We start from the raw sequence: 26,157 nt of genomic DNA, 5'->3' as shown, positions 1-26,157 counted from the left end.
AATTAAGTATATTGTTCTTAAAACACATTTGTTATTTTTTTTCCCACTGATTTTTATGACAATATGCCATCTCCGGCCCACTGTGGACCACTGGCGCCCCTCAGTATTGGCCCAAGGACCACCAAAGGGTGCTTGAGAAACCCTGGTCTAGAGGCCAGTGCCAGCCAGTAGCAGGTCGCTACAGTATTCATGTAAATTTGCACTACAGTAGCGGTGCTCAAACTTATGAGCATACAGTGCTCATAATTTGGGATTTTCAGAGTTCAGGCTGATATCTGGGCTTTGGTAAGACAATAGAACTGCAGCAGTCAGTAGAAAGGCAGCAGACAGGCCATCAGATCGGGAACAGGAGAGCGTGACAGGTCTGTCTGTCTTTATCTGTCCAGCATTCTGTGTTTATGGGTTTATCTGTATTCTGGCTTTGTGTGCTTGTCTCCGTCTGTCAGTCTGCTTGTCAGTCTGTTCATCTGCCTGTATTTGGTCATGAAAACCGTCTAACTCCATTTGTTCTGTTTTTTAACACCATTTGAAAACATAAGACACATTTATAGGAGTTAAAGAGGAATTCCACCATTTTTTTTTTTTAAATTCTGCCTAAATAAATGATTAATGCACAAACGAAGTCATTCAGAGTGGTTTGAAGAGTCGAGTTTAGTGCCTCTAAAAGCTCCCACACAGAAGGTTATTGCATAGAATGGTTACAGATGCGCTGCCCAGGGATGCGGGAAGGTATTATAATTTAGGTTTGGTGCTTTTAAGCAGCAAATATGTGATGTGAAAAATGATGTCATGCAGCATTGTTTGCCTTTTTCCCATGTTGATTTTTTTGGTAATTCACATTAAACAGAGCGTGTCGTAATGTGCTATAATGAGGCGAGAGGCAACTGTATATGCATATAACTGACACATCAAACCGCTGATGCACATCCTCGCTTTGCTCTCTCATTCTGAACGGACTTCATGCAAATGAACTGAGCGGCGACCAATCAAATTGTTGATGTGTGGTGTGCTCTTCACAGGGAAACGTGGATGCTGAATCCTCCAGAAGTGCGAAACGCTCATCTTCAGTATGCTGGATGGGGGCCACAGGGGCAGCAGCTGGTAAGGATCCCACAGTCTTTCACACCTACAGCGTCAAGTGCCTTCTCTATACACAGGTATAAGCAGGGGTCTTTCTTTAGTGTCACATTTCCTCTGGATTAAGTTTTAGCAGAGGCAGTGTAAAGGGAGCCTGCCCACTTCTGATTGGTTGGCGTTACTGGTACTGAGAGCTGATTGGTTGGTATTGCTGCTACTGAGCGCTGATTGGTTGGCGTTACTGCTACCGAGAGCTGATTGATTGGCGTTACTGCTACTGCGTGCTGATTGGTTGGCATTACGCTACTGCATGCTGATTGGTTGGCATTACTTCTACTGCGTGCTGATTGGTTGGCATTACTGCTACTGAGTGCTGCTTGATTGGCGTTACTGCTACTGAGTGCTGTTTGGTTGGCATTACGCTACTGCGTGCTGATTGGTTGGCATTACTTCTACTGAGTGCTGATTGGTTGGCATTACTGCTACTGAGTGCTGTTTGGTTGGCATTACTTCTACTGCGTGCTGATTGGTTGGCATTACTTCTACTGAGTGCTGATTGGTTGGCATTACTGCTACTGAGCACCGATTGGTTGGCATTACTGGTACTGAGCGCCGATTGGTTGCCGTTACTGCTACTGAGAGCTGATTGGTTGGCATTACTGCTACTGAGCGCCGATTGGTTGCCGTTACTGCTACTGAGAGCTGATTGGTTGGCATTACTGCTACTGAGTGCTGATTGGTGGATGAGCTGATCAGCTCATCAGCTGAGTGAAGCAATTTGTACTTACAGACACTATGAATATACATGAGAATATACATACTCAACTGGAGTTCAAAGGCTCTCAAAAATATAACATATTATGCTGTTCTACACTTTTACTACAGTTTCACACAAAAGCTCAATATGAACTCATTCGTTTTGGACTCGCTTGAGAAAACCCTCCACAAACCCTCCACAAACCTGGAAGACCTTATTGAGTGGCTGTTCTCCTCACTACGCCTTATCTGGTTTTAGCCCTCAATCTAAAGTCCAGAGCACCCGACCCAACATTCTCCACCAAATGACCAACAAACCCAGAGGCTGCGTTAGTCTGTTATTCCTGTGTGTGATTGTTTAAGTATCAAATCATTTCTTCACATAAATAATTATTCTCAAAATAATTATTTCCCATTTGCAGTGTTCTAGAATGTTCTCCCCCATTCATGCTGTTCTGGAATGTTCTCTCTAATTCACACTGTTCTGAAAGGTTCTCCTCTTTTTTGTGATATTGCTCTTGGCACTACTGATATTACAGAGCCTCTCACAAATCACTATATGTGATATTGTGCTCTGACCCGTCTCAGACACTCTAGATGAGTTCCCGTTGGTGTCTAGATCAATCAGCGTGTTCAGATGATCTAACACGCATAGATCGTTTTGGTTAAAAGTAATTCAGACCCGTCTGCCGAATGTCACACTGAGGGTTCACCATTTTCAGTATATTGTAATTTACACTGTACATGCGGTATTCGTGAATTTAATTGCAGTGTGGAATTCTGTTCATATCATACAGCTCTGCTCCCAAAATTTACCACAGCTGGGTCTAATATTCAGAGGCTCCTCTGTATTATAATAAGCTGTGGTTTGTGTGGATCTGTGGGCGGTCCCAGGAGGAGCACTGTCTCCCCTCGGGCCATACCCAGGAGAAATGTGCAAAAATAAAACAAAGGCATGCATGATTGAGTTTTTGACCTTTGATGTCCTCCTCCTTTGATGACCTTTGATCTTTCCATTTACCAACTATCAGCTTTCACAAATATGACAGAACTCACTTCTTTAATCACTCGCTGATTGGTTGACATTACCGCTACTTAGAGCTGACCGGTTGGCATCACCACTACTGAGAGCTGATTGGTTGGTATTGCTCTTACTGAGTGCTGATTTGTTGGTATTGCTGTTACTGAGTGCTGATTGGTTGGTATTGCTGTTACTGAGTGCTGATTGGTTGATATTACTGCTACTGAGTGCTGATTGGTTGGTATTACTGTTACTTAGAGCTGATTGGTTGGCATTACTGCTACTGAGTGCTGATTGGTTGGTATTGCGGTTACTGAGTGCTGATTGGTTGGTATTGCAGTTACTGAGTGCTGATTGGTTGGTATTGCTGTTACTGAGTGCTGATTGGTTGGTATTGCTGTTACTGAGTGCTGATTGGTTGGTATTACTGCTACTTAGAGCTGATTGGTTGGTATTACTGCTACTGAGTGCTGATCGGTTGGTATTGCTGTTACTGAGTGCTGATTGGTTGGTATTGTTGTTACTGAGTGCTGATTGGTTGGTATTACAGCTACTTAGAGCTGATTGGTTGGCGTTACTGCTACTGAGTGCTGATTGGTTGGTATTGCAGTTACTGAGTGCTGATTGGTTGGCATCACCACTACTGAGTGCTGATTGGTTTGTATTGTTGTTACTAAGTGCTGATTGGTTGGTATTGCTGTTACTGAGTGCTGATTGGTTGGTATTGCTCTTACTGAGTGCTGATTTGTTGGTATTGCTGTTACTGAGTGCTGATTGGTTGGTATTGCTGTTACTGAGTGCTGATCGGTTGGTATTGCTGTTACTGAGTGCTGATTGGTTGGTATTGCTGTTACTGAGTGCTGATTGGTTGGTATTGCTGTTACTGAGTGCTGATTGGTTAGTGAACAGGTCAGTAATAAGCTAATTTTACTGAACTAATCAGCTTTTTAAATAATTGTCAGGACTATTTAAGATAATAGTGGACCAACAACACTTTGTCCATCAATCTGAATAATAATTTGACCATGCAAAAAAACGTTTAAGCATGAAATGGCTCTTCGTGTGTTCATGGTTTCATATAGAACCATTGTTTTTACTAAAGAACCCTTGAAGAACCATCTTTTTTAAGAGTGTAGAGTATGAATGGGGAGATCTTCTGGGCAGTTAAGTAAGAGATTTCTGACTCATAGTAGCTACAGCTTATAGAGTTCCACTGCTCCACGGTCTAATACAGGGGGACTTTATACCTCTCTAGCTGATGCTTGGCACTGAGTGTGGTGACCTTAGGCTCATGTGCAGCTGCTCTAAAGCATCTCATTCTGTTGGTCAGTGCTTTTTATTGGAGACTGTGCAAACTGTTTGAATGCCTTTGTCAGCATTGGTGCACCTTAAAGTACTGTAGCTGCAGTCCCTCGTTAGAAGGGCTGTCTGGACCGATGTGCAGTTTTCCAGACCATTTTCTCAGAAGACAGGGCTGTGAAGCAAGAGCACTCTCAACCACAGTAAAGCAGGAGTAGAAGAAGGTGCCTGATTCATGAGAGTCACAGCTTGGGGTGAAAAATACTGCGCATGGAGAGAAGTCTTATTTTTATAGCCCTCGGCCTTCTACCAGAGGGGAGGCAATGAAAAAGGGCTTCCCAGGATGAGAGTGATCATCAGAGATCTTTTTAGCTGCTCTAGATTTATATACATCTGACATAACCGCTGGAAGAGGGGGCAATGGGGTACTGCAGCAGCCCCTGTGGCTTCAGGGTGTGTACTGAGTTGTTTTGGAGCATTGTTAACACTTGCAGTGGTGCTTTTGCTATGTGTTGCATTTCCTCGGTCACAATATTCGTCATTTAAATACCTGAAATCTGTAGAATTCAGCAGAAATATGATCTGATTTCGGCAGTAATCTGATTATTTAAGCAGTCATGTAAACAGCATGCTCTGATATCTTATATGCGGTTCAGCCTTTAACAATAGATTCACAAACTGATCTGATCATCAAATGGTCATATGTGAAAATTCATCTTTTTTCCCCCAATTTTCTCCTAGTTTAGAAGTGTCCAATTCCACCCACTAGTTAGGACGCCCCCAGTCATACATACCACCAGCACTAGGAGGGCGAAAGCTAGCACAAGCTAGCATTGCGCTGGGTGATGGGAGGAGATGGGGGACCATCCTACCCACCCAGAGATCGAGGTCAGTCGTGCTCTTTTAGACTCCCGGCCATGGGTGGCTGTAGCATCACTGGGGATTGAACTCACAACCTCCTGATGATAGGGGCCAGCACTTAGACGGTTGTGCTACTCGGGAGTCCCATGGAAATTCACATTTAAACAATTATTATTGAAACTGCAATATAGCATAAAAAAGTCCGCAGATAGACACACATTTCCAACCTGATGTACACTGTTAGAAATAAAGGTACTGTTCAGGTACATTTTTCATTTATTAAGGTACAAACAATGTAGATGTTCCCTCAAAGGTACAGCAGTGGTTTTAAGGTCTGATTGTGAACCTTAAATAAGTTTTTCCAGGTGAAAAGTTTTGTATTTGTTCCTTTTCATAACCGAATGTTTTAAAACAGAACAGTAAAATAAAAGCCTGGAGACGTGACGGGGTGTGTGGAGTCAGTACAGCTTAGAACATATCATTTCAGTGGATTATGGTTCAGTTATGTTCCCTGACTAAAGGTACTGAGATGTATCCTTGGGGGTCCCACCCCATTGATGAGAGGGGCATCGCCCCAGAGACAGTTTACTACCTTTATTTCTGAGAGTGTACGAATGTAGGAGCGTTCAAACTTTTGCACACGACTTTGCATCTAATGTCATTTATGTTAAATTGTAAAGAGTAATATGATATCAATAGGCTACATGACAAATAACCCATGGCCTACATGAGACAACAATCAAGACTTTCTTAAGAGAATATTTCCTACATCGTTCTATATAGAGTTATAATATTTTATTAACAGGTAACACATAGGGAACGTGATGTATTTCCAGCCCTGATTCTGTGTAATCTTAGCATGTTTACCTCATCTGTTCCTGAAGTAATCACACTGTCTGTAGGAGGGCCGACATATAAAAGTCATCGCACAACCAAGAGTGATTATAATAAAGTGCATTTTATGGTATAATTGCAGTCATAATTTCAGTGCAGTTAGCCAGATTATTCTGAAGAGCTGATGTTTTCACTTGATTTGAAACAGTTTGAGTTTTACTTACTTAATTACAGCCTGTGACTGTGTCTGTACATCACACTGTGCGTGAGTATTTAAAGACGTAATATGTACAAAACAAAGTACAAATTAGTGAATTAGCACTGACACCACATCATTTCAGCAGATGTTTTTGAGGTAATAACCCAAATATTTTTTTTTTTTTTTTTAAGAATTGAGGTGGTTTGTTGAGTAAGTAGAAAGAATGCTGGGCATCTTATTTCTATACATGTGAAAAAATAGTTTTGCATCAGCTGGAAAATGAACATTTTATTCAAAGTTAAATAGAATTTGTTACCATCATTATTCGTTTTATTAGCAACTAGTTACCACTATAAGTACTACCTTATTACCTATTAACAACTACAAAATTAGCATGTAATTTTTAGGTTCAAGTACATCTGGTTACTGTAATATCACCATGTCATTACCACCTTATGGTCACTAAAGTAAAATACTACCAACATTTCCTATCAAAATCGGTGATCATTAGGAAAATGTCCTAATTGTTGCTGCGTGAAAAAGGCCCTGATGAAGCCTGCAGGACTGGACAGTGCAGACGCAGCCCTGAACTAGACTGAGATGCATGACAGCACAGTTAGTTCAATGATAGCAACATAAAAAGGAGACAAAACAGAATACACAGAATAGTGAAGCCTGTCAGTTGCCTTCGGAGGTACATATGTTGGGTTGCCTTTATGGTGAATAACATATTCTCATCTTTTCTGAAATCATGAGCCCAAAACAGTTTGACTCACTGCCTCGTGGTCCATCGATCTCCAGAGGAAGAAGCCGTGAGTGATTCTCCTGAAGTCAATGGCTGTTTCAGCAGCGCTGATAGCATTGATTTGCAGGCTGTTGTGATTCTACAAAGAGAATCAGACCATCAATGGAGATGAAACCAATCATCTGGTGTCATCTGCGAATATTAGAACTTTAACAGATGGATCACCAGAAGGGCAGCCGTTTACATAAGGAGAGTGAAAGCAGGACAGGCTGGACTCGTCCCTGTGGAGCACCAAAAAAAATCAGATCTGGGATGTGGGGAGGTGTTTCAAGTGGGGGCTGCTGGTATACGTGATGTATGCAGCAATGCTGTGCAAATTGATATGACAGTTACATTTACGTTAGTTACAATTCTAGTTACGTCAGTGACAGTTACAGTTACATTATGCATGACCAGTTACATGTTTTGATGATTTTCTAAGTGAAAATGAATTAAACACAGCCTCTGCAGAGACACACTTAAATACGGCATTTTTCCACACAATAAGGGCACAATTTCTATGTATGTGATCAGTTTAACACGTTAGGAGGATTAAATATACAATATGCTGTAACTTTTGCACAGGCCACAGACCGGGGCTTACAAACTGTATATCTGACACATCAACCTGCTGATGCTCGCTCTGCTCACTCTGCTCGCTCTGCTCGCTCTCCACCTGGATAAACTTTATGCAGATGAAGCGAAAGGCGACCAATCAGGTTGGTGATTTGTGGCATAATAAGTTTAGACTGTCCAAAATTAGACCTGATTTGGACTCTACACTCTCAGAAATAAAGGTAGTAAACTGTCTCTGGGTCAGTCCCCCTCTTGTCACTGGGGTGGGACCCTCAAGGGTACATCTCAGTACCTTTAGTCAGGGAACATAACTGAACCATAATCCACTGAAATGATATGTTCTAAGCTGTACTGACTCCACACACCCCGTCTCGCCTCCAGGCTTTTATTTTACTGTTCTGTTTAAAACATTTGGTTATGAAAAGATACAAATACGAACTTTTCACCTGGAAAAACTTATTTAAGGTTCACAATCAGACCTTTAAACCACTGTTGTACCTTTAAGGGAATATTTGCATTGTTTGTACCTTGGTGAACAAAAGATGTACCTGCACAGAACCTTTATTTCTAACAGGGTACATGCGATAGGTGCAAGCAAGACCCTGCGAGTTTACTACTTATGTTTTGCCCAAGATTATATCATATTTGGAAATCTATTTTTTATACTCTCTCTAAAATTTTGGAAGAACCAATAAGCTACCCTCCTTATATTGCATTATTCGGTGTTGCACCACCAGATACCCAAATAAATAATTATAAATGCAACATATTGGCCTTTTGTACTTTGTTGGCCAGGCGGTTAATATTGCGTAGGTGGAAGGACCCTCTTCCCCCTAATTATTCTCAGTGGATCAAAGAGATTATGCAATATCTCAAGTTGGAGAAGATGAGATACTCTCTTCAAGGATCTGTAGAGATTTTATAGGATTTGACAGCCCTTCTTGATATGTGTGGATAAACTGAAAGCCGAAAATGTTGCTCCATAATATGTATTTATTTTAAATTACAATATTTCAGTTCTTTCTAAAAGCTGTAAAGAATCTATACAGTTTCTCTTGTTGATGACGGTCTGGAGGGTGGGTGGTATGGGTGGGTTCGGGGGTATGGGAGTGTTTGTCTTTTGTATTTTGTGAAATCTTTAATAAAAAGACCTTGAAAATAAAAAAGATGACACTTTACTGTCCTAATTTAATTTTTAACCAGATTTTTAATTTAATGCTTATTTCTTCTCTTTTAAATCTGCTGTTGTTAATCATGTTTTAATTGTTTTTAATTTCTATTCTCCTACGTCTTTTTAATTTTTACTTTGAATTATCTTTGTATTTTCTCATTTGTAAAGCCCTTTGAATGTCCACAGTGTGTGGTCAAACGTGCTGTATAAATAAAGCTGCCTTGCCTAAACACCATCATTCCCTTAAACAGTGCAAGATTTTGGAAAGAAATAAATAAAAACGCAATTCAAAATTACAAATTCTACCCTAAGACACACACAGAGCTCTTCACTACACTCAGATTACGTTTCAAAGTTAAGTTCTATCGTTTTTATTTATTTCTGAAGTTATTTTGTAAACAGTTTGGGGCTGTATCCCCCTCAGCTCCCCCACTTCCCCTGTCAAAAAGCCAAAAATCCACTGATAAATAGAGCTGCACACAACAACCCACACTGTCAATGAATGTGATTTTGGTTGAAAATTAAATACACAATTTTCTCCTTACTTGAAATTTAGTTGATCGGTTAAGACCAGAGTATGTGAGTGGCAGAGTGGTGCAGAGCGGAGAGCGGACCACCGTGATTTTGTCCATCATCAGGTTTCTCTCCCATGCTGTTCCATCCCATGAGCTAGTCCCTTTTTTTCCACATTGACTGACAGTGTGTGATGAGTGATGCGGCTGTGATTCTACAGCTCACACACGACGCCCATTCATACACAGTGTTTGCACTGTGGAACCAATCAGCAGAGCTTTACTGGAAATTCTCACTCATCACAATAAAGTTCTGCCAATACTGCACGTAATTAAGGCCACCGCACAGCGGACGCACTGCAGGGCATCGCATCGTGCAACGGAGCACTGCTTTAGAATGCATGCAGTGAGAGTGCCAATAAACGTCGTTAAAGACGTTCAAGTTCGTTGTCTACTCCTAGAAATTGAATGAAATAAAGCTTTCAACATCATTTATCCTGCTTGGCTTCACTGCCTCTTTAGAGACTACGTGAAAGATAGGAGGTGAAAAAAAGACGAGGCTAGTAACGTCAGCTGGGGTAACAGACCGTTAGCATTTGTCTGTTTATATAAAAGACTGACTGCTGTCCTCTGTGTGGCTTTCTGTGGTCTTCGTATGGCTTTAATTTGATGTAGTAATGGTAAAATGCTGAGTGACGTGCTTGAAGTCACTGAGCGCCACCACACATTGACACAGAATGTCAGTGCCGGTTTGTGTACCACCGCTAAAAGTCAAGGCAAAGTTTACTTATATAGCGCTTTTTACAACAGGTGTTGTCACAAAGCAGCTTTACAGAAAAATCCGGGTCTGAGCCCCCATGAGCGTCGCCAATGGCGACAGTGGCAAGGAAAAACTCCCTAAGAGTAAGAGGAAGAAACACTGAGAGGAACCAAGACTCAGAAAGGGAACCCATCCTCCTCTGGTCAACACTGGATAGCAACCAATAACAAAAGAGCAACATGAACAGAGAAAAGGTTTCAACATTAGTTTAAAATATTACAGTACAGAAAACAATGGTTCCGAATTTTTGCACACTGTGCAGCTCGTCCGATGTGCAGTGGCCTTTAGTCTCAGGTCATTTAGCTGCACGAATGATGAAGTGACGTGCATTTGTTCACCTTCGACAGTTTTCTGGCTTGTGATTGGACCGTCATTTTAAGCCCATACCTACCTTGAAAAGTCTGAGTAGCAAAGAATGTTTAATTAGTTTTGCATTTGATAATGCCCATCAATTTTATAATTCATGAGATGAAGTGTGTGGTATCTTGTCCGTATGTTGAAGACATAAAATAAACATCATAAGAATGAGTCATATGGAGCGGGTTTTCTTGATATTTGAGCAAGGATTGATCGAGGAGTGTGACAGAAAACCCAGAAAACCCAGAGCTGAGTGATTACAGCCTGGTTTGAGCAGGGAGCAGAAATCTCTGCCGCTCCGCTCCACTCACATCCTCTGATTAAGACGTGTTGGTGTCTGAGGTTTGCTGCTTTAGGTTTGCGCTACAAGGCCAATGTAGCTAACAGGTAATGGAATCTTATACCCCACCAATTAGCATGGGTATAACTGCATGCCTAGTCATCAGTCAGTGACCTCAAACTGTGTGGAGTTGTTCAGTATCTCTGATAGACTTTGTGGGTTCTGGCACTGCATGACACAATGTTATCTATGAACATGGACTAAACTATGTGACAGCTGAAAACAGTAGGAGCGAATTATATCAGAAGCTGAAAAACATCAAAGAGGGAGATACACGGTTTTGTTTCAACAGCAGCGATATATTCCCCCTGCAGTTATTATTATATTATTGTTATATATCAAATCAAATCATGTGTATTGTCACATCATGTTTACACAGCTATGAAAGTGAATGAAAATCTTAGGTGCCTAGCCCCCTTGTAGTACTTAAATACAGAAATATAAAAGAAAAAATATATATGCATATTAGACCCTAAATATATACACATATACACAATATACACATTCGTATACACCAGTATTCCACTATTTACAATGTACAGTGTTTGTAACAGTAATATAGATTATTAAATAAAAGCTATGAACATTTATATAGTAAATATGTATATGTACATTTATACACATTTCCACATATAATAAAAATAATGATGATTATTGTTATTATTGTTATTGTTGTTATTGTTATTATTATTATTATTTATATAGCACCTTTCATATATTCAAAATGAAGCTCAAAGTGCTTCATAATACAAAATAAAAACAACAGAGGAAAAAGAGAACAAAATAATCAAAAATAAAAATAAAATATAGTAAACAAATAATAAACAGCAGAAAAGGGCTAGATTAATAATTACAAGACAAGATAAACGTATAAATCAAAAGTAAAAATGCAATAAAAATGCAACTAACAAGAAAATAAAACAAAGGAAACAATAAAAAAACTAGTCAAACACAATATGCAATTTGTGAGTCAAATTATATATATATATAATGATCACACGCTGATATATATATACACACACGTATATATATGGTTGGGGGAGTAGCTAAGTAGCGCACTACTTTTTGTAGTTAAGTACTACAAAATTTTTTCTAACTAGTAGCTGTAGCCGCTACAGTTTTATGAAATGTAGCTACTATCTGTAGCGCCTACAAATTTTTGTGTAGCTATAGCGATAATTTTCGCTACAGGCTTCAGGCAATTTTCTCAAAATCTGAACCATAGAACGCAGTCGTTAACCTGGCTGGTGGCGACTGTGCAATCCTGACTGAGCCGCGGACAGTTCGAGCAAACGGTCACACGCTGATCACCCCTTACTGGTAGGCTTAGCTCAGCGGTCGCCAACCCGAAATGTTAAGAAGAGCCATTTTGTCCTTTCAACAAAAATTAAACCACCTTGGGAGCCTTAACATCAGCTGTAAGTCTGTCTCAACCCTATATATGTCCCAACCATATATATATATATATATACACATAAATACACAGGATGTCAATCTATATGTGCAGTAAGATCAGAGTCTGTTTGAAATGTGGATGAGGTGTGGATGTTGTGTGGATTGTCCATGGAGATCATCATGATGATGACTCAGAGGTGCAGTGACAGGCCTATAGACCGATACACCAGCACTCCTGGCTGTTCAGCAGCCTGATGGCCCGGGGGGAAGAAACTGTCTCAGAACCGGCTGGTTCTGGACTTTATGCTTCTGTACCTCCTCCCACTCGGCAGCTGTGAGAACAGACAGTACCATAGCATTTATTGACCTTTTTCCTGATTCAAATAAATGATATATTAATTCATTTTCATCCTTACATAAACATAAATATCATTTGAGTGGGAGATATTAGGCCTCTTATGTTTACAACAGCAGTGCATTGGCCACGCTCTCTGTGAGAGAGTTGAGCCAGTGTCAGTTAAAAGCTCTGAGGTGTGTGTGTGTGTGTGTGTGTGTGTGTGTGTGTGTGTATGTGTGTGTGTGTGTGTGTATGCAGTGTGTGAGCAGACAGACTCATCATGAAGAATCTCTCCCAGCAGCACAATGCAATTAATTACCTGTAATCTCAGCAGTGGATTAATTAGAGCTGCTGCTGAATTGATATGGCCCAGCCTTTCCTGTCATTAGTCATGAAATAACCCAGATTAGTGCTGTCACTTCCTGTTAGACCACTGTCTGCAGACCCCTCTGCATGTGGCAGCTAACTTAATCACACACACACACACACACACACACACACACACACACACACATACATACTAATAACACACAAGTACATAAACAAATATTTGCGTGGAACACAGGCATAAATCTGCATACACAATCATTAAGATGTAAACGGAGTCATTCAGAATGGTTTGGTGTGAAATGATTCATTGTAGAGACTCAGATATCTTTACAGTGGTGCTGATAGGGAAAAGGGGTCACCATGACTACAACACAAATATAGACATTTTATTTACTATCAAAACCACCAGTTTTATTTTTGTTGTTTTAAATATTTTTACATAATTTTACATAAAAACTAAATTTTACATACAATTTTACCACTTAGATTGTGTTAGGATTTCATCATGAACTGACCAACAGAAATAATCCAAAAGGCTTAAAATCTGGTTATATTAACGTACATTGAAAATTAAGAACCTTTTTCCGTCTCCTGTAAAACTACATTTTAGAATATGGATCATCCAGAATTGAGTTCAGAGTTAATTTTTATCTGATTTTTTTCATCTGAGTTGGTTCAGAATTAAAACCCCATTTCACACTTTTAACTTCTAAATCCTTTAGCTTTGAGTGACCCTACACATTAATTATGTTTATTTCATTAAAATAAATGATTGAACGTTCCATTTTGTCACTACCAAAACAATGATAACACTACCGAAACTTTACCAAATGTTTCAGTAGTGACTGTTTCGGTAGTGACAATTTTAGCTCATTTTGAGCAGAACTCAAAAACGCTAGTACAGGACTAGCAAACACAGGTTAGAACAATTATACACACATAGAATCATCATATTTTTATTAAAATACAAAAAATTCTTAATTGCAGAAAATATGTGTTTCAGTAGGGACAATTCTTCACAATCCACACTGATTTTCAGACTTTGTGACACATTTAGCCACAAGGATGTGGCTAAAATAAGACTCCACCTATGGACTAAAATTCTTTGTGTTTCGGTGGTGACATGAAAAAAATGGGACAGCATTTTTTTTTTAGCAATTTTTAGAATTAAACATTAAACTTGTAATAAATCTAAATCTTTCAGCTTCACTTGAAAAGAAATTGAAAAGAAAAAACGGTAACACTTTCTATGAATGTCATGTTTGTAGGCATCTATAAACACATTCATAACATGTTATAATGCAATAAGGCATTATAAGCATGGTTATAAATATTTATAAAAATGAATTACACTGAATTACACTTGATAGCCATGTTTATTATACATTATGAATTGTTACTGTAATGTATTCTAAGTAGTATTAATAACGTTATACTTAACGTTATACTGTCAGTGCCAAAAGTGAAGTAAAGACAAATACAAAGTCTTTTTACGCCCTTCACTCTGTAACCTTCACTCTGTAACACTACACTACAGTACAGTAATGCAAATTTCTGCTAGCATTCTATTAGACATGCAGTGTTAAGTTAGTGCCAGGCTAACGGTGGTGTACATTGACTTTCCCACATTGGGTAAAACACTGATGGCAGCTCTAGTTTAAACTCTGACATTTGAAGCCTGTAATGTGCTTTACTGTGAATGTTTTAGTGTTTCAGTAAATCCTTCAGTAAATACTTCAACTTGAAGCCTCACTCTTAACACTGGAGGAGGCTTTAGTACAGTACGCTTCACTTTACTTAGAGCGGACAAATACGACTTATGAGCTCTTATAAACTGTTATGAACAGTACTTATAATGCGTTATGTTAACAATTTATAATGCATAATAAGTATGGCTGTAATGTGTAATGCATTTTTATAAATATTTATATCCATGTTTATGATGCATTGTGAATGCATTATAACATGTTATGAATGTGTTTATAGATGCATACAAATGTGACATTCATAGAAAGTGTTACTGAAAAGACATAAAAAAAAAATATGTGTTATTGTTAAGTTAGTGTTTGGGACCGACACCTCCCAACAGAACGCGCCCTATAAATGATGATTTTGCATATATTTAACTTATTACTGTCTCAATTAGTGTCTTGAGTTTAAATAGATCATAATCTTTGTAAATATATAAGATATGAGAAGTTCATTGTTTTTTAAATAGTTTTTTTTTACTGTGGAAACACAGTTTGAACTAATTCAGTAGAACGCTCCATATACGAGGTTTCATTCTGACGGTAATGATACCGAATGTTGATCATAGTGTCCTGAGCAATGGAGAAAGTGGAGCATCATGTGCTCCCACTTTTATTAGAGAGGGGGCAAACTGGTCCCCCACTTTTTGTTCAAAAAATTGATTTCCAGTGTAAATAATTGTGCAAACATGAGTTTACAGAGTTATGTCTATATTTGTGTTGTAGTCATGGTGACCCCTGGTTCCTATCAGCTCCACTATAAAGACATCTGAGTCTGTAAGTTTCTCTACAGTGAACCATTTCACACCAAACCACGCTGAATGACTCTGTTTACATCTCAACCACTGAGTTATACAGAATCTTTTAAAAATCAGATGAATTTTCTTGTAGATAGATAGATAGATAGATAGATGGATGGATGCATGGATGGATGGATGGATGGATGGATGCATGGATGGATACAACTTTATTGACCCCAAAGGGAAATTGCAGTGTTTCAGTATCAAGACATATAATTGCACATGTACTATGCAGAAAAAGGGTTATTGTGGTTTAGTGTGATTGGAGTTCATGTATGAGTAATAGAAAATGTACATGTTCATGTGTATGTCGGTCGTGTGAGTTCATATTTCTATAGAGATGAAGATGTTAAAGTAAATATAAGAGAAGTAGAGCTGAGCTCTAAATCCAGCAGAGAGAGTGAGTCACTCACTCAATCCCTCTCTGAAACTAATCTCAGGGGTTTAACGACACACACACACACACACACACACACACACACATTTGTTCACACACATGCTGTTTTTCCAACAGATGTCCTCCCCAAAAAAGCCTTCATGTTCACAGGAGGGCTCTTCAGCTCAGTTATCACATGCAGTGCGAGTCTGTGTCACAGCACGTGTGAGTATATGTGCATTTGTGAACTGGGCCAGTCACTTTTAGTGTGGTGTCCTAGATTTTAGTGTCCTTCTAAACTCAGATTGAGGCATTTGAGGGTTCTGCTGCCACTGGCCACTTTATTAGAAACAACTACCTTGTACTTATACTAACTGGTCATTTTATTAGAAACACCTTGGATGTCCACTCCATGGCCACTTTATTAGAAACACCTACCTTGCCCTTTCGCTTTATTAGAAGCCTCTACCTTGTGTTGTCTGCTCACAGGCCACTTTATTAGAAACACCTACCTTGTTTTTCCACTCACTGGCCACTTTATTAGAAGCACCTTGGATGTCCACTCACTGGCCACTTTATTATAAACACCACTCACTGGCCACTTCATTAGAAACACCTTGGATGTCCACTCACTGGCCACTTTTTTAGAAACACGTATGTTCTATTTCCACTCACTGGCCACTTTATTTGAAACACCTAACTTGTATTTCCACTCACTGACCACTTTTTTAGAAACAGCTACCTTGTACTTATACTAACTGGCCATTTTATTAGAAACACCTTGGATGTCCACTCCATGGCCACTTCATTAGAAGCCTCTACCTTCTGTTGTCCGCTCACAGGCCACTTTATTAGAAACACCTACCTTGCACTTCCACTCACTGGCCATAAAACATAAAATGTGTCCTGTGCAAAAGTTATGGCACATTTTATACTGTATATTTTTTTCCCCAAATGTTAAAAAAATTTGCAATCATACACTAAAATATGTGGAAAAATCTCTTATTTAAGCGCGTTCTCTCTGTAGAGGATGTGTTCACTTATTTTCACTTAGAAAATTGATAAAACACGTCATTTGACTGGGGGCGTTGAAACTTTTGCGTATGACTGTAGGTCCACAGTATAAGTTCACAATTACAGACTGTATCTTTAGAATTACAGACTGATCTGTTGCTGCATAGTTTCTCTACCTCATTCAAAATTTGTCAGTGTCTGACCACAGGACCACTGTTTACAGATAGTATTTGGGTGGTGGATCATTCTCAGCACAGCAGTGACTCTGACATGGTAGTGTGTGTGGTGCTGGGACGAGTGTATCAGACACAGCAGTGTTTCTGGGTGTCACTGCTTAGTGGCCAGTGAACCTAACTGTGCTGGACTCTGGCTCTCAGTTCTCCTCCCCTGGCTTAAATAGTAATGTAAAACAAAGTTATTACATGAAGGCATTTCTAATGAAGTAGTGGTTTATTTTACAGGAAAGTAAGTACTTAGTATTTAATATGTAACTATGTAGTAATTACAAATAGTTTCTGGCACATAGTTTGAACAAATGTGAAAACTACAGGGTATATATTGCAGTGTTCTGCTGTGCTATAATTATGCAGATTTAATAGGTAATTATGTAGTATTTATAAGTATTACTCAGAGCCCACTTTGCAAGTTCAGTATGTAAGTACAGAGTAGCTGAACTACCAGGTATATTTCATCACTTAATAGTAAGAAATTACATAGTAGTGGTGACCGCCAAGCGCTTCAGTAAGTAAATTCAGACCTGATGCAGGAGAGTAGATAAGGACAGGTAAACAAAGGTAGTATGGTGTAGGTGGTGACTATATGTTAAAAATAAAACACCATAGAGGAGAAGTTTGTGTGATTTCATGACCCAACACTTTCTATTATTGATCTGCTGAGAAACCACAGATTGTTAAATTGTTCATTTGCCATCCAGCACACATTACTAATAAAAAGGATTGCATGTAGAACCAATTTATACAAACTGTGATGAGGCAAAATGTTAAAAAATACATTTTGAAAAAGCTTTATTAAATTAGATGCTTGAGGGGATGGCTGAACTTTGCGTTAAAGCTGTTTTATCGCTGTTGCCACAGGTGAATAAATTAGCTCCTGACTGGTGACACTGCCTTGCAGATGCTTTTTACATTAGGTTGTTATGAAAAATGTAAATAGGTCTCCTCTTTGCAGACAATTTCATGTCTTGCAGCAAAATTAATTTAGGTTTAATGACTGTGGGATAAGTAATTTCAGTTTCAGAGCTTTTAGTGCATACCATGCTATTTTTGCCCTTATGGTCAATTAGAGGAGAAACTTTGAAGGAAAAGAAAAAAATGTAATTGATTTTTTTTAACATTACATTTTTGTAAGATTGTTTCTGAGCAGCCTTCCGCCCAATGACAGCTGAGATAGGCTCCAGCACCCCACCGTGACCCAGAAGGATAAGCGGTTTAGATGATGTGTGTTTCTGAGCGTGTGTTTTGTTCCTCACTTGATTTTCAGCTCACTTTAAGGCATGTGAGCTTTCCAGCAGCTGTTCAGACATTCTTAAAGTATTCTCTGATAGTGTTGTATATCCTGCTGTCATAAAACATATTCTTTGGTCTCAAAACTAGAACAGTCTGCCTAGATATACTGGGAAACTATAAACTCCATTCCAAAAAAGTTGTCATAGTAAAAGTCAAATTAAAACACAGAAAGCAGTGATTTGTAATCTGTATTTTACAGGTAATTCATTTGAAACAGCACAAAGAAGGAATATTTAATGTTTTACCTTATTAACTTGATGGATTTTTGCAAGTATACACTAATTCAATATTCAATACCTTTAGCACATTCCAAAAAGGTTGGGAGATGAAGACTAGGAAGTTTGTGAAATTACCACAAACACCTGTTTTGGAACTTTTCGCAAGCAAACAAGTGAATAGGTAACAGGTGATGCTATCATGATTGGATATAAAAGGAGCGTTCACAAAAGCTTCAGTCGCCACTTTGCGAAAAGCTGTGTGAGCGAATAGTCCAGCAGTTAAAGAACAACATTTCTCAATGAATAATTGCAAGGAATTTAATTTCACCATCTACATACCACATTATTAACTGACTCAGAGAACCTGGAGAAATGTCGTTGCATAAAGGGCAAGGCCAAAAAACAATAGTGAATGCCCATGAGCCTCAGATGGTGCTGCATTAAAAACCAACATGCTTCTGTAATGAAAATATCCTCATGGGCTCTGGATTACATCGGAAAACCCTTGTCAGTAAACACAGTTAGTCACTGCATCAACAAATGCAAGTTAAGACTGTACTTTGCAAAGCAGAAGCCATATTACAACAACCAGAAACACCGCCGACTTCTCTGGGCTAAAGCTCATCTGAGATGGCCTGACACAAAGTGGAAATGTGTAATAACAAGTGGAAACTAGGCCCAATTTTGCTTAGCTTTAGTAAGTTGCATGAGTGCAGTCAGAATTATACTGGGAAAATGTAGTGTTTCTACAACAGAATCACTCACAAGTGGACAACTGAAACATTGAGGGAGGGAATTTTGTTTTTAGAGGCAAGGGGCAAAAAATTGATAAAGCGTTCGTTGTTACAGGGCTTGTTTTAATATTGTTTACTGTTTGAGCAGATTTTTATATTTATTTTTTATTGTTTTATTTAATTCGGTTTTTACCGATTTTTATAAGTGCCATTACCGGGCTACTGCGAACCACTGACCCACCCCCCTCGGTATTGGCCCATGGACCACTAAAGGGTGCGTCACAGCCCACCTGGGGCCTGGTGGTTGAGAAACCTATGCTGACTTATTTTCACAGAAATCAACCGAATTTGTGATTTGACTGAGGGTGTTCAAACTTTTGCACACAACTGTATAACACACTTACAGTAAGAGCTAGCCAGGTTACAGTGCAGGCTACCCACAGTGGAGTTACATCACTGTCATACATTGACAACAACCACATCAAAAGTCTGCTTGAGATTACTAAACAACTCAACATGGTCTGAGGTGAGTGTGTGATGATTTTGGCTCATTACTTGTTAGCCTCACAGCTTTAGTGCAAAACTAAAGATGCAAATTCAGATGCCAAACATGCCTTGGCTGATCAACCCTGGTTCTTTGCGGATAAGATTAGAGTGTAAAACTGTGTAAATTGGATTTTGGACCTTGATTTTAAAATGTTCCAGTAAAAGAACCAAAAGTCCAAATGAACTAGTGTGAATAAAGAACGTTCTAGAAACTTGAACTATGTGGTAAAATATACCAACCCATTAAGTTGTTGTGATCTGGTCTTTAAGAGTAGATTAGGAGTTTGTCATGTATGAAGTTATGGCTTCTTTGTCAGTAAAGCAGAGCGAGAACCGATCTTCAGAACGGTTCCACTGCTTATTTACCACCATCGAGGAGATTTAAGTCGAGGAAATTCTAAAGAGTTCCTGTAAACCAAATTGACTGGAGCCTAAGCCATTTGTGTGGAAGCACCTGGAGGGGATTTAGGGCCAGGTGGACTGACTGTGGGTCTGGCTCTCATCCTGATAAATGTGGATTCACTACACCAGCGAGTGTAGAGGAGGGATTAGAGATCAATGTGGCATTACAGCCGTTTCTCCTGAGCCAAGCAGCTATCAATAGGCTTTGTGCTGTCAATAGCTGATGCACTATCACTACCAGCCTCTCTAAGGGACTCTCCTGATTACAAAAATACCAGTCCTTTTACAGCAAACATGGAAAGGCGTATTTGATTTCTGCATAATCTGCAAATGTTCACTGCAATAAGACCATAAAAGCATCTTTGGTAACACTTGTATGGAAGGAATTATAATGCGCTTATAATGCCCTTAGTAAGCCTTTACAAAGCAGTACTTTATAATCAACTGGCTGATTCTTACTACATTGTTAAGCAGTAACTAGAATGAACCGCTACTGGTCTCAGTGTTGACTTGGTTTCAATAAGAGCATTACAGGTGCTCTGGAAAATGCTTAAGGGTCATTCTATGGAAACGTCTAAATATATGTTAGGGTTACAATTTATTTATATTTTAAAATAAACAATGCTATTTTAATAATTACACCTTCTTGAGCCTCAATTTAGCAATTTTGGTTTTAAATCAATCATATAGAGTTCCAAGCACCACAGAAGAGCTCGTCCCCACAGTCATGTGTAAACGGTGCCATATTTTAAGGTAAAAAAATGTTTTTCTGCAATATATGATTCAAGTGACATAAAGAAAACAAATGCCAAATAAATATTATAAAATATATAATGAAAGTTGGTGTCCCCAGGAGTGGTGTCACTGGTGTTACCGCGTAAAAAAAAACTCTTATTTTGAAATAAAAGTCACACTGATGACATCACTTGACTTCCTTTTACCTGTTTTCTGAGGATCTATGAAGAAAAGCACATGGTGAGTCCACTGTGTCTTTCAGTTATCAGAGATTTTCTCATTTAGCTCATGATTTCATATGAAGCTTTTAGCTGAAGTCACTGGTGTGACCGACTTTATTCTGAGGTAACTGTGAAAAAACAGAATACAAATGGATTAAATTACATATTTTAGTGGATATTCCATGATTGACAACATCTGGTTTGATGCTCTGTAGCAGCCGTTTTGTACAATGCATTGTTCATTAAAAATGTCTCTGGTGTTTCCTTTCTTATGTGTAACACCAATGAGGATCAGTAACACCAGTGACTCTTATGGAGAGATAGAAAAGTGGGCGTTTCTGTAGAATGACCTGTAATTCACCCCAGTTACTGATTAATAATGTAGTAGTAGACAGACAGTGAATTAGTGGTTATTGGCTTGACAAGTTGCTCACTGGCTATTGACTTGATGAGCCTTAATAACCCACCTAAATGCTGTGCAAAAAGATGATGTGCAATACACACTTAAAAATTATGGTTCTTCAGTAAAGAAAATGGTTCTATATAGAACCGTGAACACTTTAAGAAAACTTTGCATGATTAAAGGGTTGTTTGCATCATGGAAGATTCGTCAGATTGATGGAGAGTGTGCTATATATGGTTCTATGTAGAACCTATTTGGAAAAAAAAATTGAAATTACATACTTAAAAGGATGGTTCTTCAAGGGTTCTTTAGTAAAGGGAATAGTTCTATTTAGAGCCATGAGTTCTATACAGGCAATTTGCAGGCTTAATTGGTTCTTTGCCTGGTGAAATAGTTCTTCAGATTGATGTACATGGTTCTATATAGCACCAAAAAGTTTCTTTTATTATAACAAGCCTGACATCATAACAATAGAAGAACCATTTTGGTGCTAAATAGAGCCATTTTCAAAAAGGTGTTATATAGAACCATCTACAGCACATTCTCCATCAATCTGAAGAACGTTTCATGATGCAAAGAACCCTTTAATCATGCAAAGGGTTCTTTAAGTGTTCATGGTTCTATATTTTCTTTACTAAAGTACCATTGAAGAACCATCATTTTAAGTTTGTACACACATAATAGTGTTGTGGCAAATTTACCCTAATTATTACTCGATAATGTTGTAATGAGCAGCCCCTTTAATTACCAATCATTGGTTTGATAAGACTTAATAAGAGCATTACAAGTGCTCGGGAGAATTCACCGTAGTTACTGCTTAATTCACCGTAGTTACTGCTTAATAATGTATTAATAAGCATAGATAATGCTTAATAATGTAGCAATAAGCATAGATACTGCTTAATAATGTAGTAATAAGCAGTCTGTTATTTCTCGACTACTGAGTGCTTTATAATTTTACCCTAACTTTTTTCATCAGAAGTATTTGTGATTACTGGGCTGGGTGTATACATTACAGAACTTCCATCTATACTATTTTAATCACTTTCTTTCTCCCTCTTCGTGGGTAGAATTTGTCGCTGTTTTGAAGCACACAGTCATACGCAAAAGTTTGGGTGCCCTGGTCGAATTATGTGTTGTTGATTTTCTAAGTGTAAATTAATTAATTTAAGTGTAAAAGTTACACATCCTCTAGGGAGAACACACATCTGCACATTTTAATGCACAGTTACTGTTTATTTTCTGGATTTAACATAATAATAAATGCAACCAATTTATATAGCACTTTTCACAAACCCAAGGATGAGAAGCAAAACACAGTGCACCAAAAAAACTAATAATAAAATAAAAACTAAGACTTGGAGAAAGAAGAAAGAAGAAGGAAGGTTTTAGGTTGAGCCTTAAAGGAAGAGAGGGTGGAGCAGTCATGAAGAGATTTTGTGGGAGAGAGTTCCAAAGTTTCGGAGCAGCAGCACTGAAAGACCTGCCAACAGCTGACAGGAGTCATATGTGTGGTACTGCTAGAAGTCCAGTGCTAGAAGATCTGAGGTAGCGAGAGGGACGGTAAGGATGAAGGGGCTCTCTGAGGGGCGAGACCATGACGGGCTTTGAAAGTCAGCCGGAGAAGTTTGTATTTGATACAGTGAGATACTGACAAATTGATAAATTAGACATATTTTCCAACATATTGGAAACAATAAAACACAAAATGTGGACTGTGCAAAAGTTACAGCACATTTTATACATTATGGTGTTTTTTTACAATGTCATACTCTATAAATACTATAAATAAATAGAAAATGTGTACTAAAATTAACAGAAAATGCCATATTTCATAAGCTCTCTATAAAGCAGGGGCTATCAACCTTTCCCACCTCAAGGCCCACATATTTATCACTAGTAAGCATGAAGCTCCACAGGAAAACAAAACTCAACTTTTTTGCTTAAAAATGTAATTTCTGTGAAATTGTCAACACAGCTTTGTTTGGGTGCCTCCCCTGCAATATGTGACACGTTTCAGTGAACATAAACTATCAACAGTTTAGGTTAATATAAGCTTGTTTTATACCAGAAATGAGGCAGAAAGGTGGCAAATTAAGTAGAATAAATGTTTCTACAACAGAATCAATCGCTCATGAGTGGACAACGTTGGGGAGAGGGTGTTTTGTTTCTAGAGGCAAGGGGCAAAAAACTGATGAAGCTGCCATTGTTGCAGGGCTTGGTTTAATATTACTTATTGTTTTAGCAGTTTTTTTATATTTTGTTTTTGTTTTATTTTATTTGTTTTTTACTGATTTTTAGAGAAGGGTCTGGCTGCAGATATGAACTCTCAGCCTGACATGCACCGCCAGCCCATTAATGACATCAGTGCGGCTCTGCCACGGCAGAGTTTTTGTCAGTTATATGAGGGGAAAACAGCAAAACATGTACTGCGGGGCAGCAAGAGTTACACTGAATGTATATTACCATTGCCATACTGATAATAAGAGAATTAAATATGGAAACTTTCAGAATAAAACCTACCATGACAATAAGACATCAATGTTGGGTTTATTCACAGAAAAAACAAAAAGGCTACCGCTGAAACTCATGAAAGCCATGCTGAAGACAATTAGAACCGGTTATCAAACACTGTAATATTGATTAAAATAGAACTCATTAAGGATTATAGGAGGTTGTGACAACGTACAGTTAACGTAGTACTGATTACTTTTGCTGTCTCGTCAAAGTTGTCACAACCTCCTAGAAAGCTGTCAAACAACGCTGTCGTAACTCTCTGAGGAATTACATTTCAACGTTGTGACAAAAGCACAACCAAAACATACGTTGTCACAAGGTAACTGCGTTTGCAGGGTCGTTAGGAATAAAACCTGATGGTTTTGCTTCCTAACCGTAATTGGCTTAATGGTTGCCATGAGAGGCCATTAGGAATCGTGCAAATGTATCTTGAATCAGGCCCAAATGCATTAGGATCTCGTTCCCATGCCTTACTAAGTCATGGCCATGATTAGGATCTCATAACCATGCCTTACTAAGTAGTGACCATGCATTAGGATCTCATAACCATGCCTTACTAAGTCGTGATCACAACTTAATAATCTCATTCCCATGCCTTACTAAGTAGTGACCATGCATTAGGATCTCATAACCATGCCTTACTAAGTAGTGACCATGCATTAGGATCTCATAACCATGCCTTACTAAGTAGTGGCCACGCATTAGGATCTCATAACCATGCCTTACTAAGTCGTGGCCAGGACTTAATTATCTCATTCCCATGCCTTACAACACACATTATTTAATTTATACCGGATGTCACCAGCAGGGCTCTGTAAGAACCTGCTTCTATACTTTGATGTTTCATATCAATCTATCAGTGGTCTTTGGTTTCCTATTTTGGGAAGAAAAATATAGAAACATAATCCATTTCAAAGGCTGAGACGTCCATGTAGCTCTGCAAAGTCATTTAGAGGTCTCTGCGCCTCAGATACTGACCGTATTATCTGCCTCCTCGTCCACTGATTGAAAGAAATTCTATTCTTCTTCTCTCTCGTTATTTCAGATTTTCATCTTTGAGAATAATATCTACTACCGGGCCACCATAGAGAACCGCTCCATCCGCCTGGTTTCCACCGGCAAAGAGGGAGTGATATTCAACGGCCTCAGTGACTGGCTTTATGAAGGTAAGACATTTAGCATTTAGCATTTCTCTGGAGGACACTGTCTCAAACGTTTGAGGACGGAGCTTTGCAGTATGTGCTTTTATCAATGGTTTGGAAAAGAAACTATTATTTAGGTAATTCCTGCTCTTCATACCAATGAAGATGAAAGAATTAGTGTATCAATTTATGATAATAAAGCAGTTGCAGTTTTTTTTTCTTGTTTAAAAGGGAAATTCCTCTTATTTTCCCCAAACAATTCAATAATGCAATCACGGAGATGTAAACAGAGTCATTCAGAGTGGTTTGGTGTGAAATGGTTCACTGTAGAGAAACTTACAGACTCAGATTTCCTTACAGTGGTGCTGATAGGAACCAGGGGTCACAGTGTCCTCAACAAAAATATAGACATTTTATTTACCATCAAAACCACTAATAATAAAACAAAATCTCTTTTTACGTTAAATAACTCACACTCTCAGAAATCACTGGGGTGGTCTCCTCAAGGGTGCATCTCAGTACCTTTAGTCAGGGAACATAACTGAACCATAATGAACTGAAATTATATTTTCTAAGTTGTATTGACTCCACCCATGACAAATACAAACTTTTCACCTGGAAAAACTTATTTAAGGTTCTCAGTTGGACCTTAAAACCACTGTTGTGCCTTTGAGGAAACATTTACATTGTTTGTACCTTAATAAATAAAAATGTACCTTTATTTCTAACACTGTACATTAAAAGAAAAAAACACATTGCCCTCTCCATGTTGGAGATACTTGTTTTTCTCTGGAAACAAACAGTATGTTTTAGGCAAAACTTTCTCAAAACTGCTGTAAACAGTGTCTCGGGCATCAGGCAGTGAATTCATAAGTGTTTCATGTAGTAACTCTCTGTGAGGGAGCTTTTAGAGGTGGACGTCTGGTTCCTATCACCACCACTGTGAACAATTCTGACTCTGTTAGTTTCTCTAGATCAGAGCGTTTCACACCAAACCACTGTGATTATGTTTGTGCATGATTTTGTGTTTTTTTATTTCACCTGTGGACTGTTTTGTTCACTCTGAGTGAGTGAAAATGGCTGAGTTGTTCTAATGATGTTGATTT

The 26,157-nt window shown here is 38.6% G+C and overlaps 1 protein-coding gene across 1 annotated transcript in view; it reads left to right on the top strand.

Annotated features, from left to right (window-relative positions):
• Positions 1–26,157, top strand: part of dpp6a (dipeptidyl-peptidase 6a) — a 507,676-nt gene that overhangs the window by 409,278 nt on the left and 72,241 nt on the right. Inside the window, exons 7-8 of the mRNA XM_036581752.1 lie at positions 1,020–1,101; positions 24,955–25,075. Of these exons, the coding sequence (XP_036437645.1) occupies positions 1,020–1,101; positions 24,955–25,075 (203 nt within the window). The remainder of the gene's footprint in view (positions 1–1,019; positions 1,102–24,954; positions 25,076–26,157) is intronic.

Source organism: Colossoma macropomum, unplaced genomic scaffold, assembly GCF_904425465.1.
Source record: "Colossoma macropomum unplaced genomic scaffold, Colossoma_macropomum, whole genome shotgun sequence".
Classification (NCBI taxonomy): domain Eukaryota; kingdom Metazoa; phylum Chordata; class Actinopteri; order Characiformes; family Serrasalmidae; genus Colossoma; species Colossoma macropomum.
This window is presented reverse-complemented; position numbering and strand designations above follow the sequence as displayed.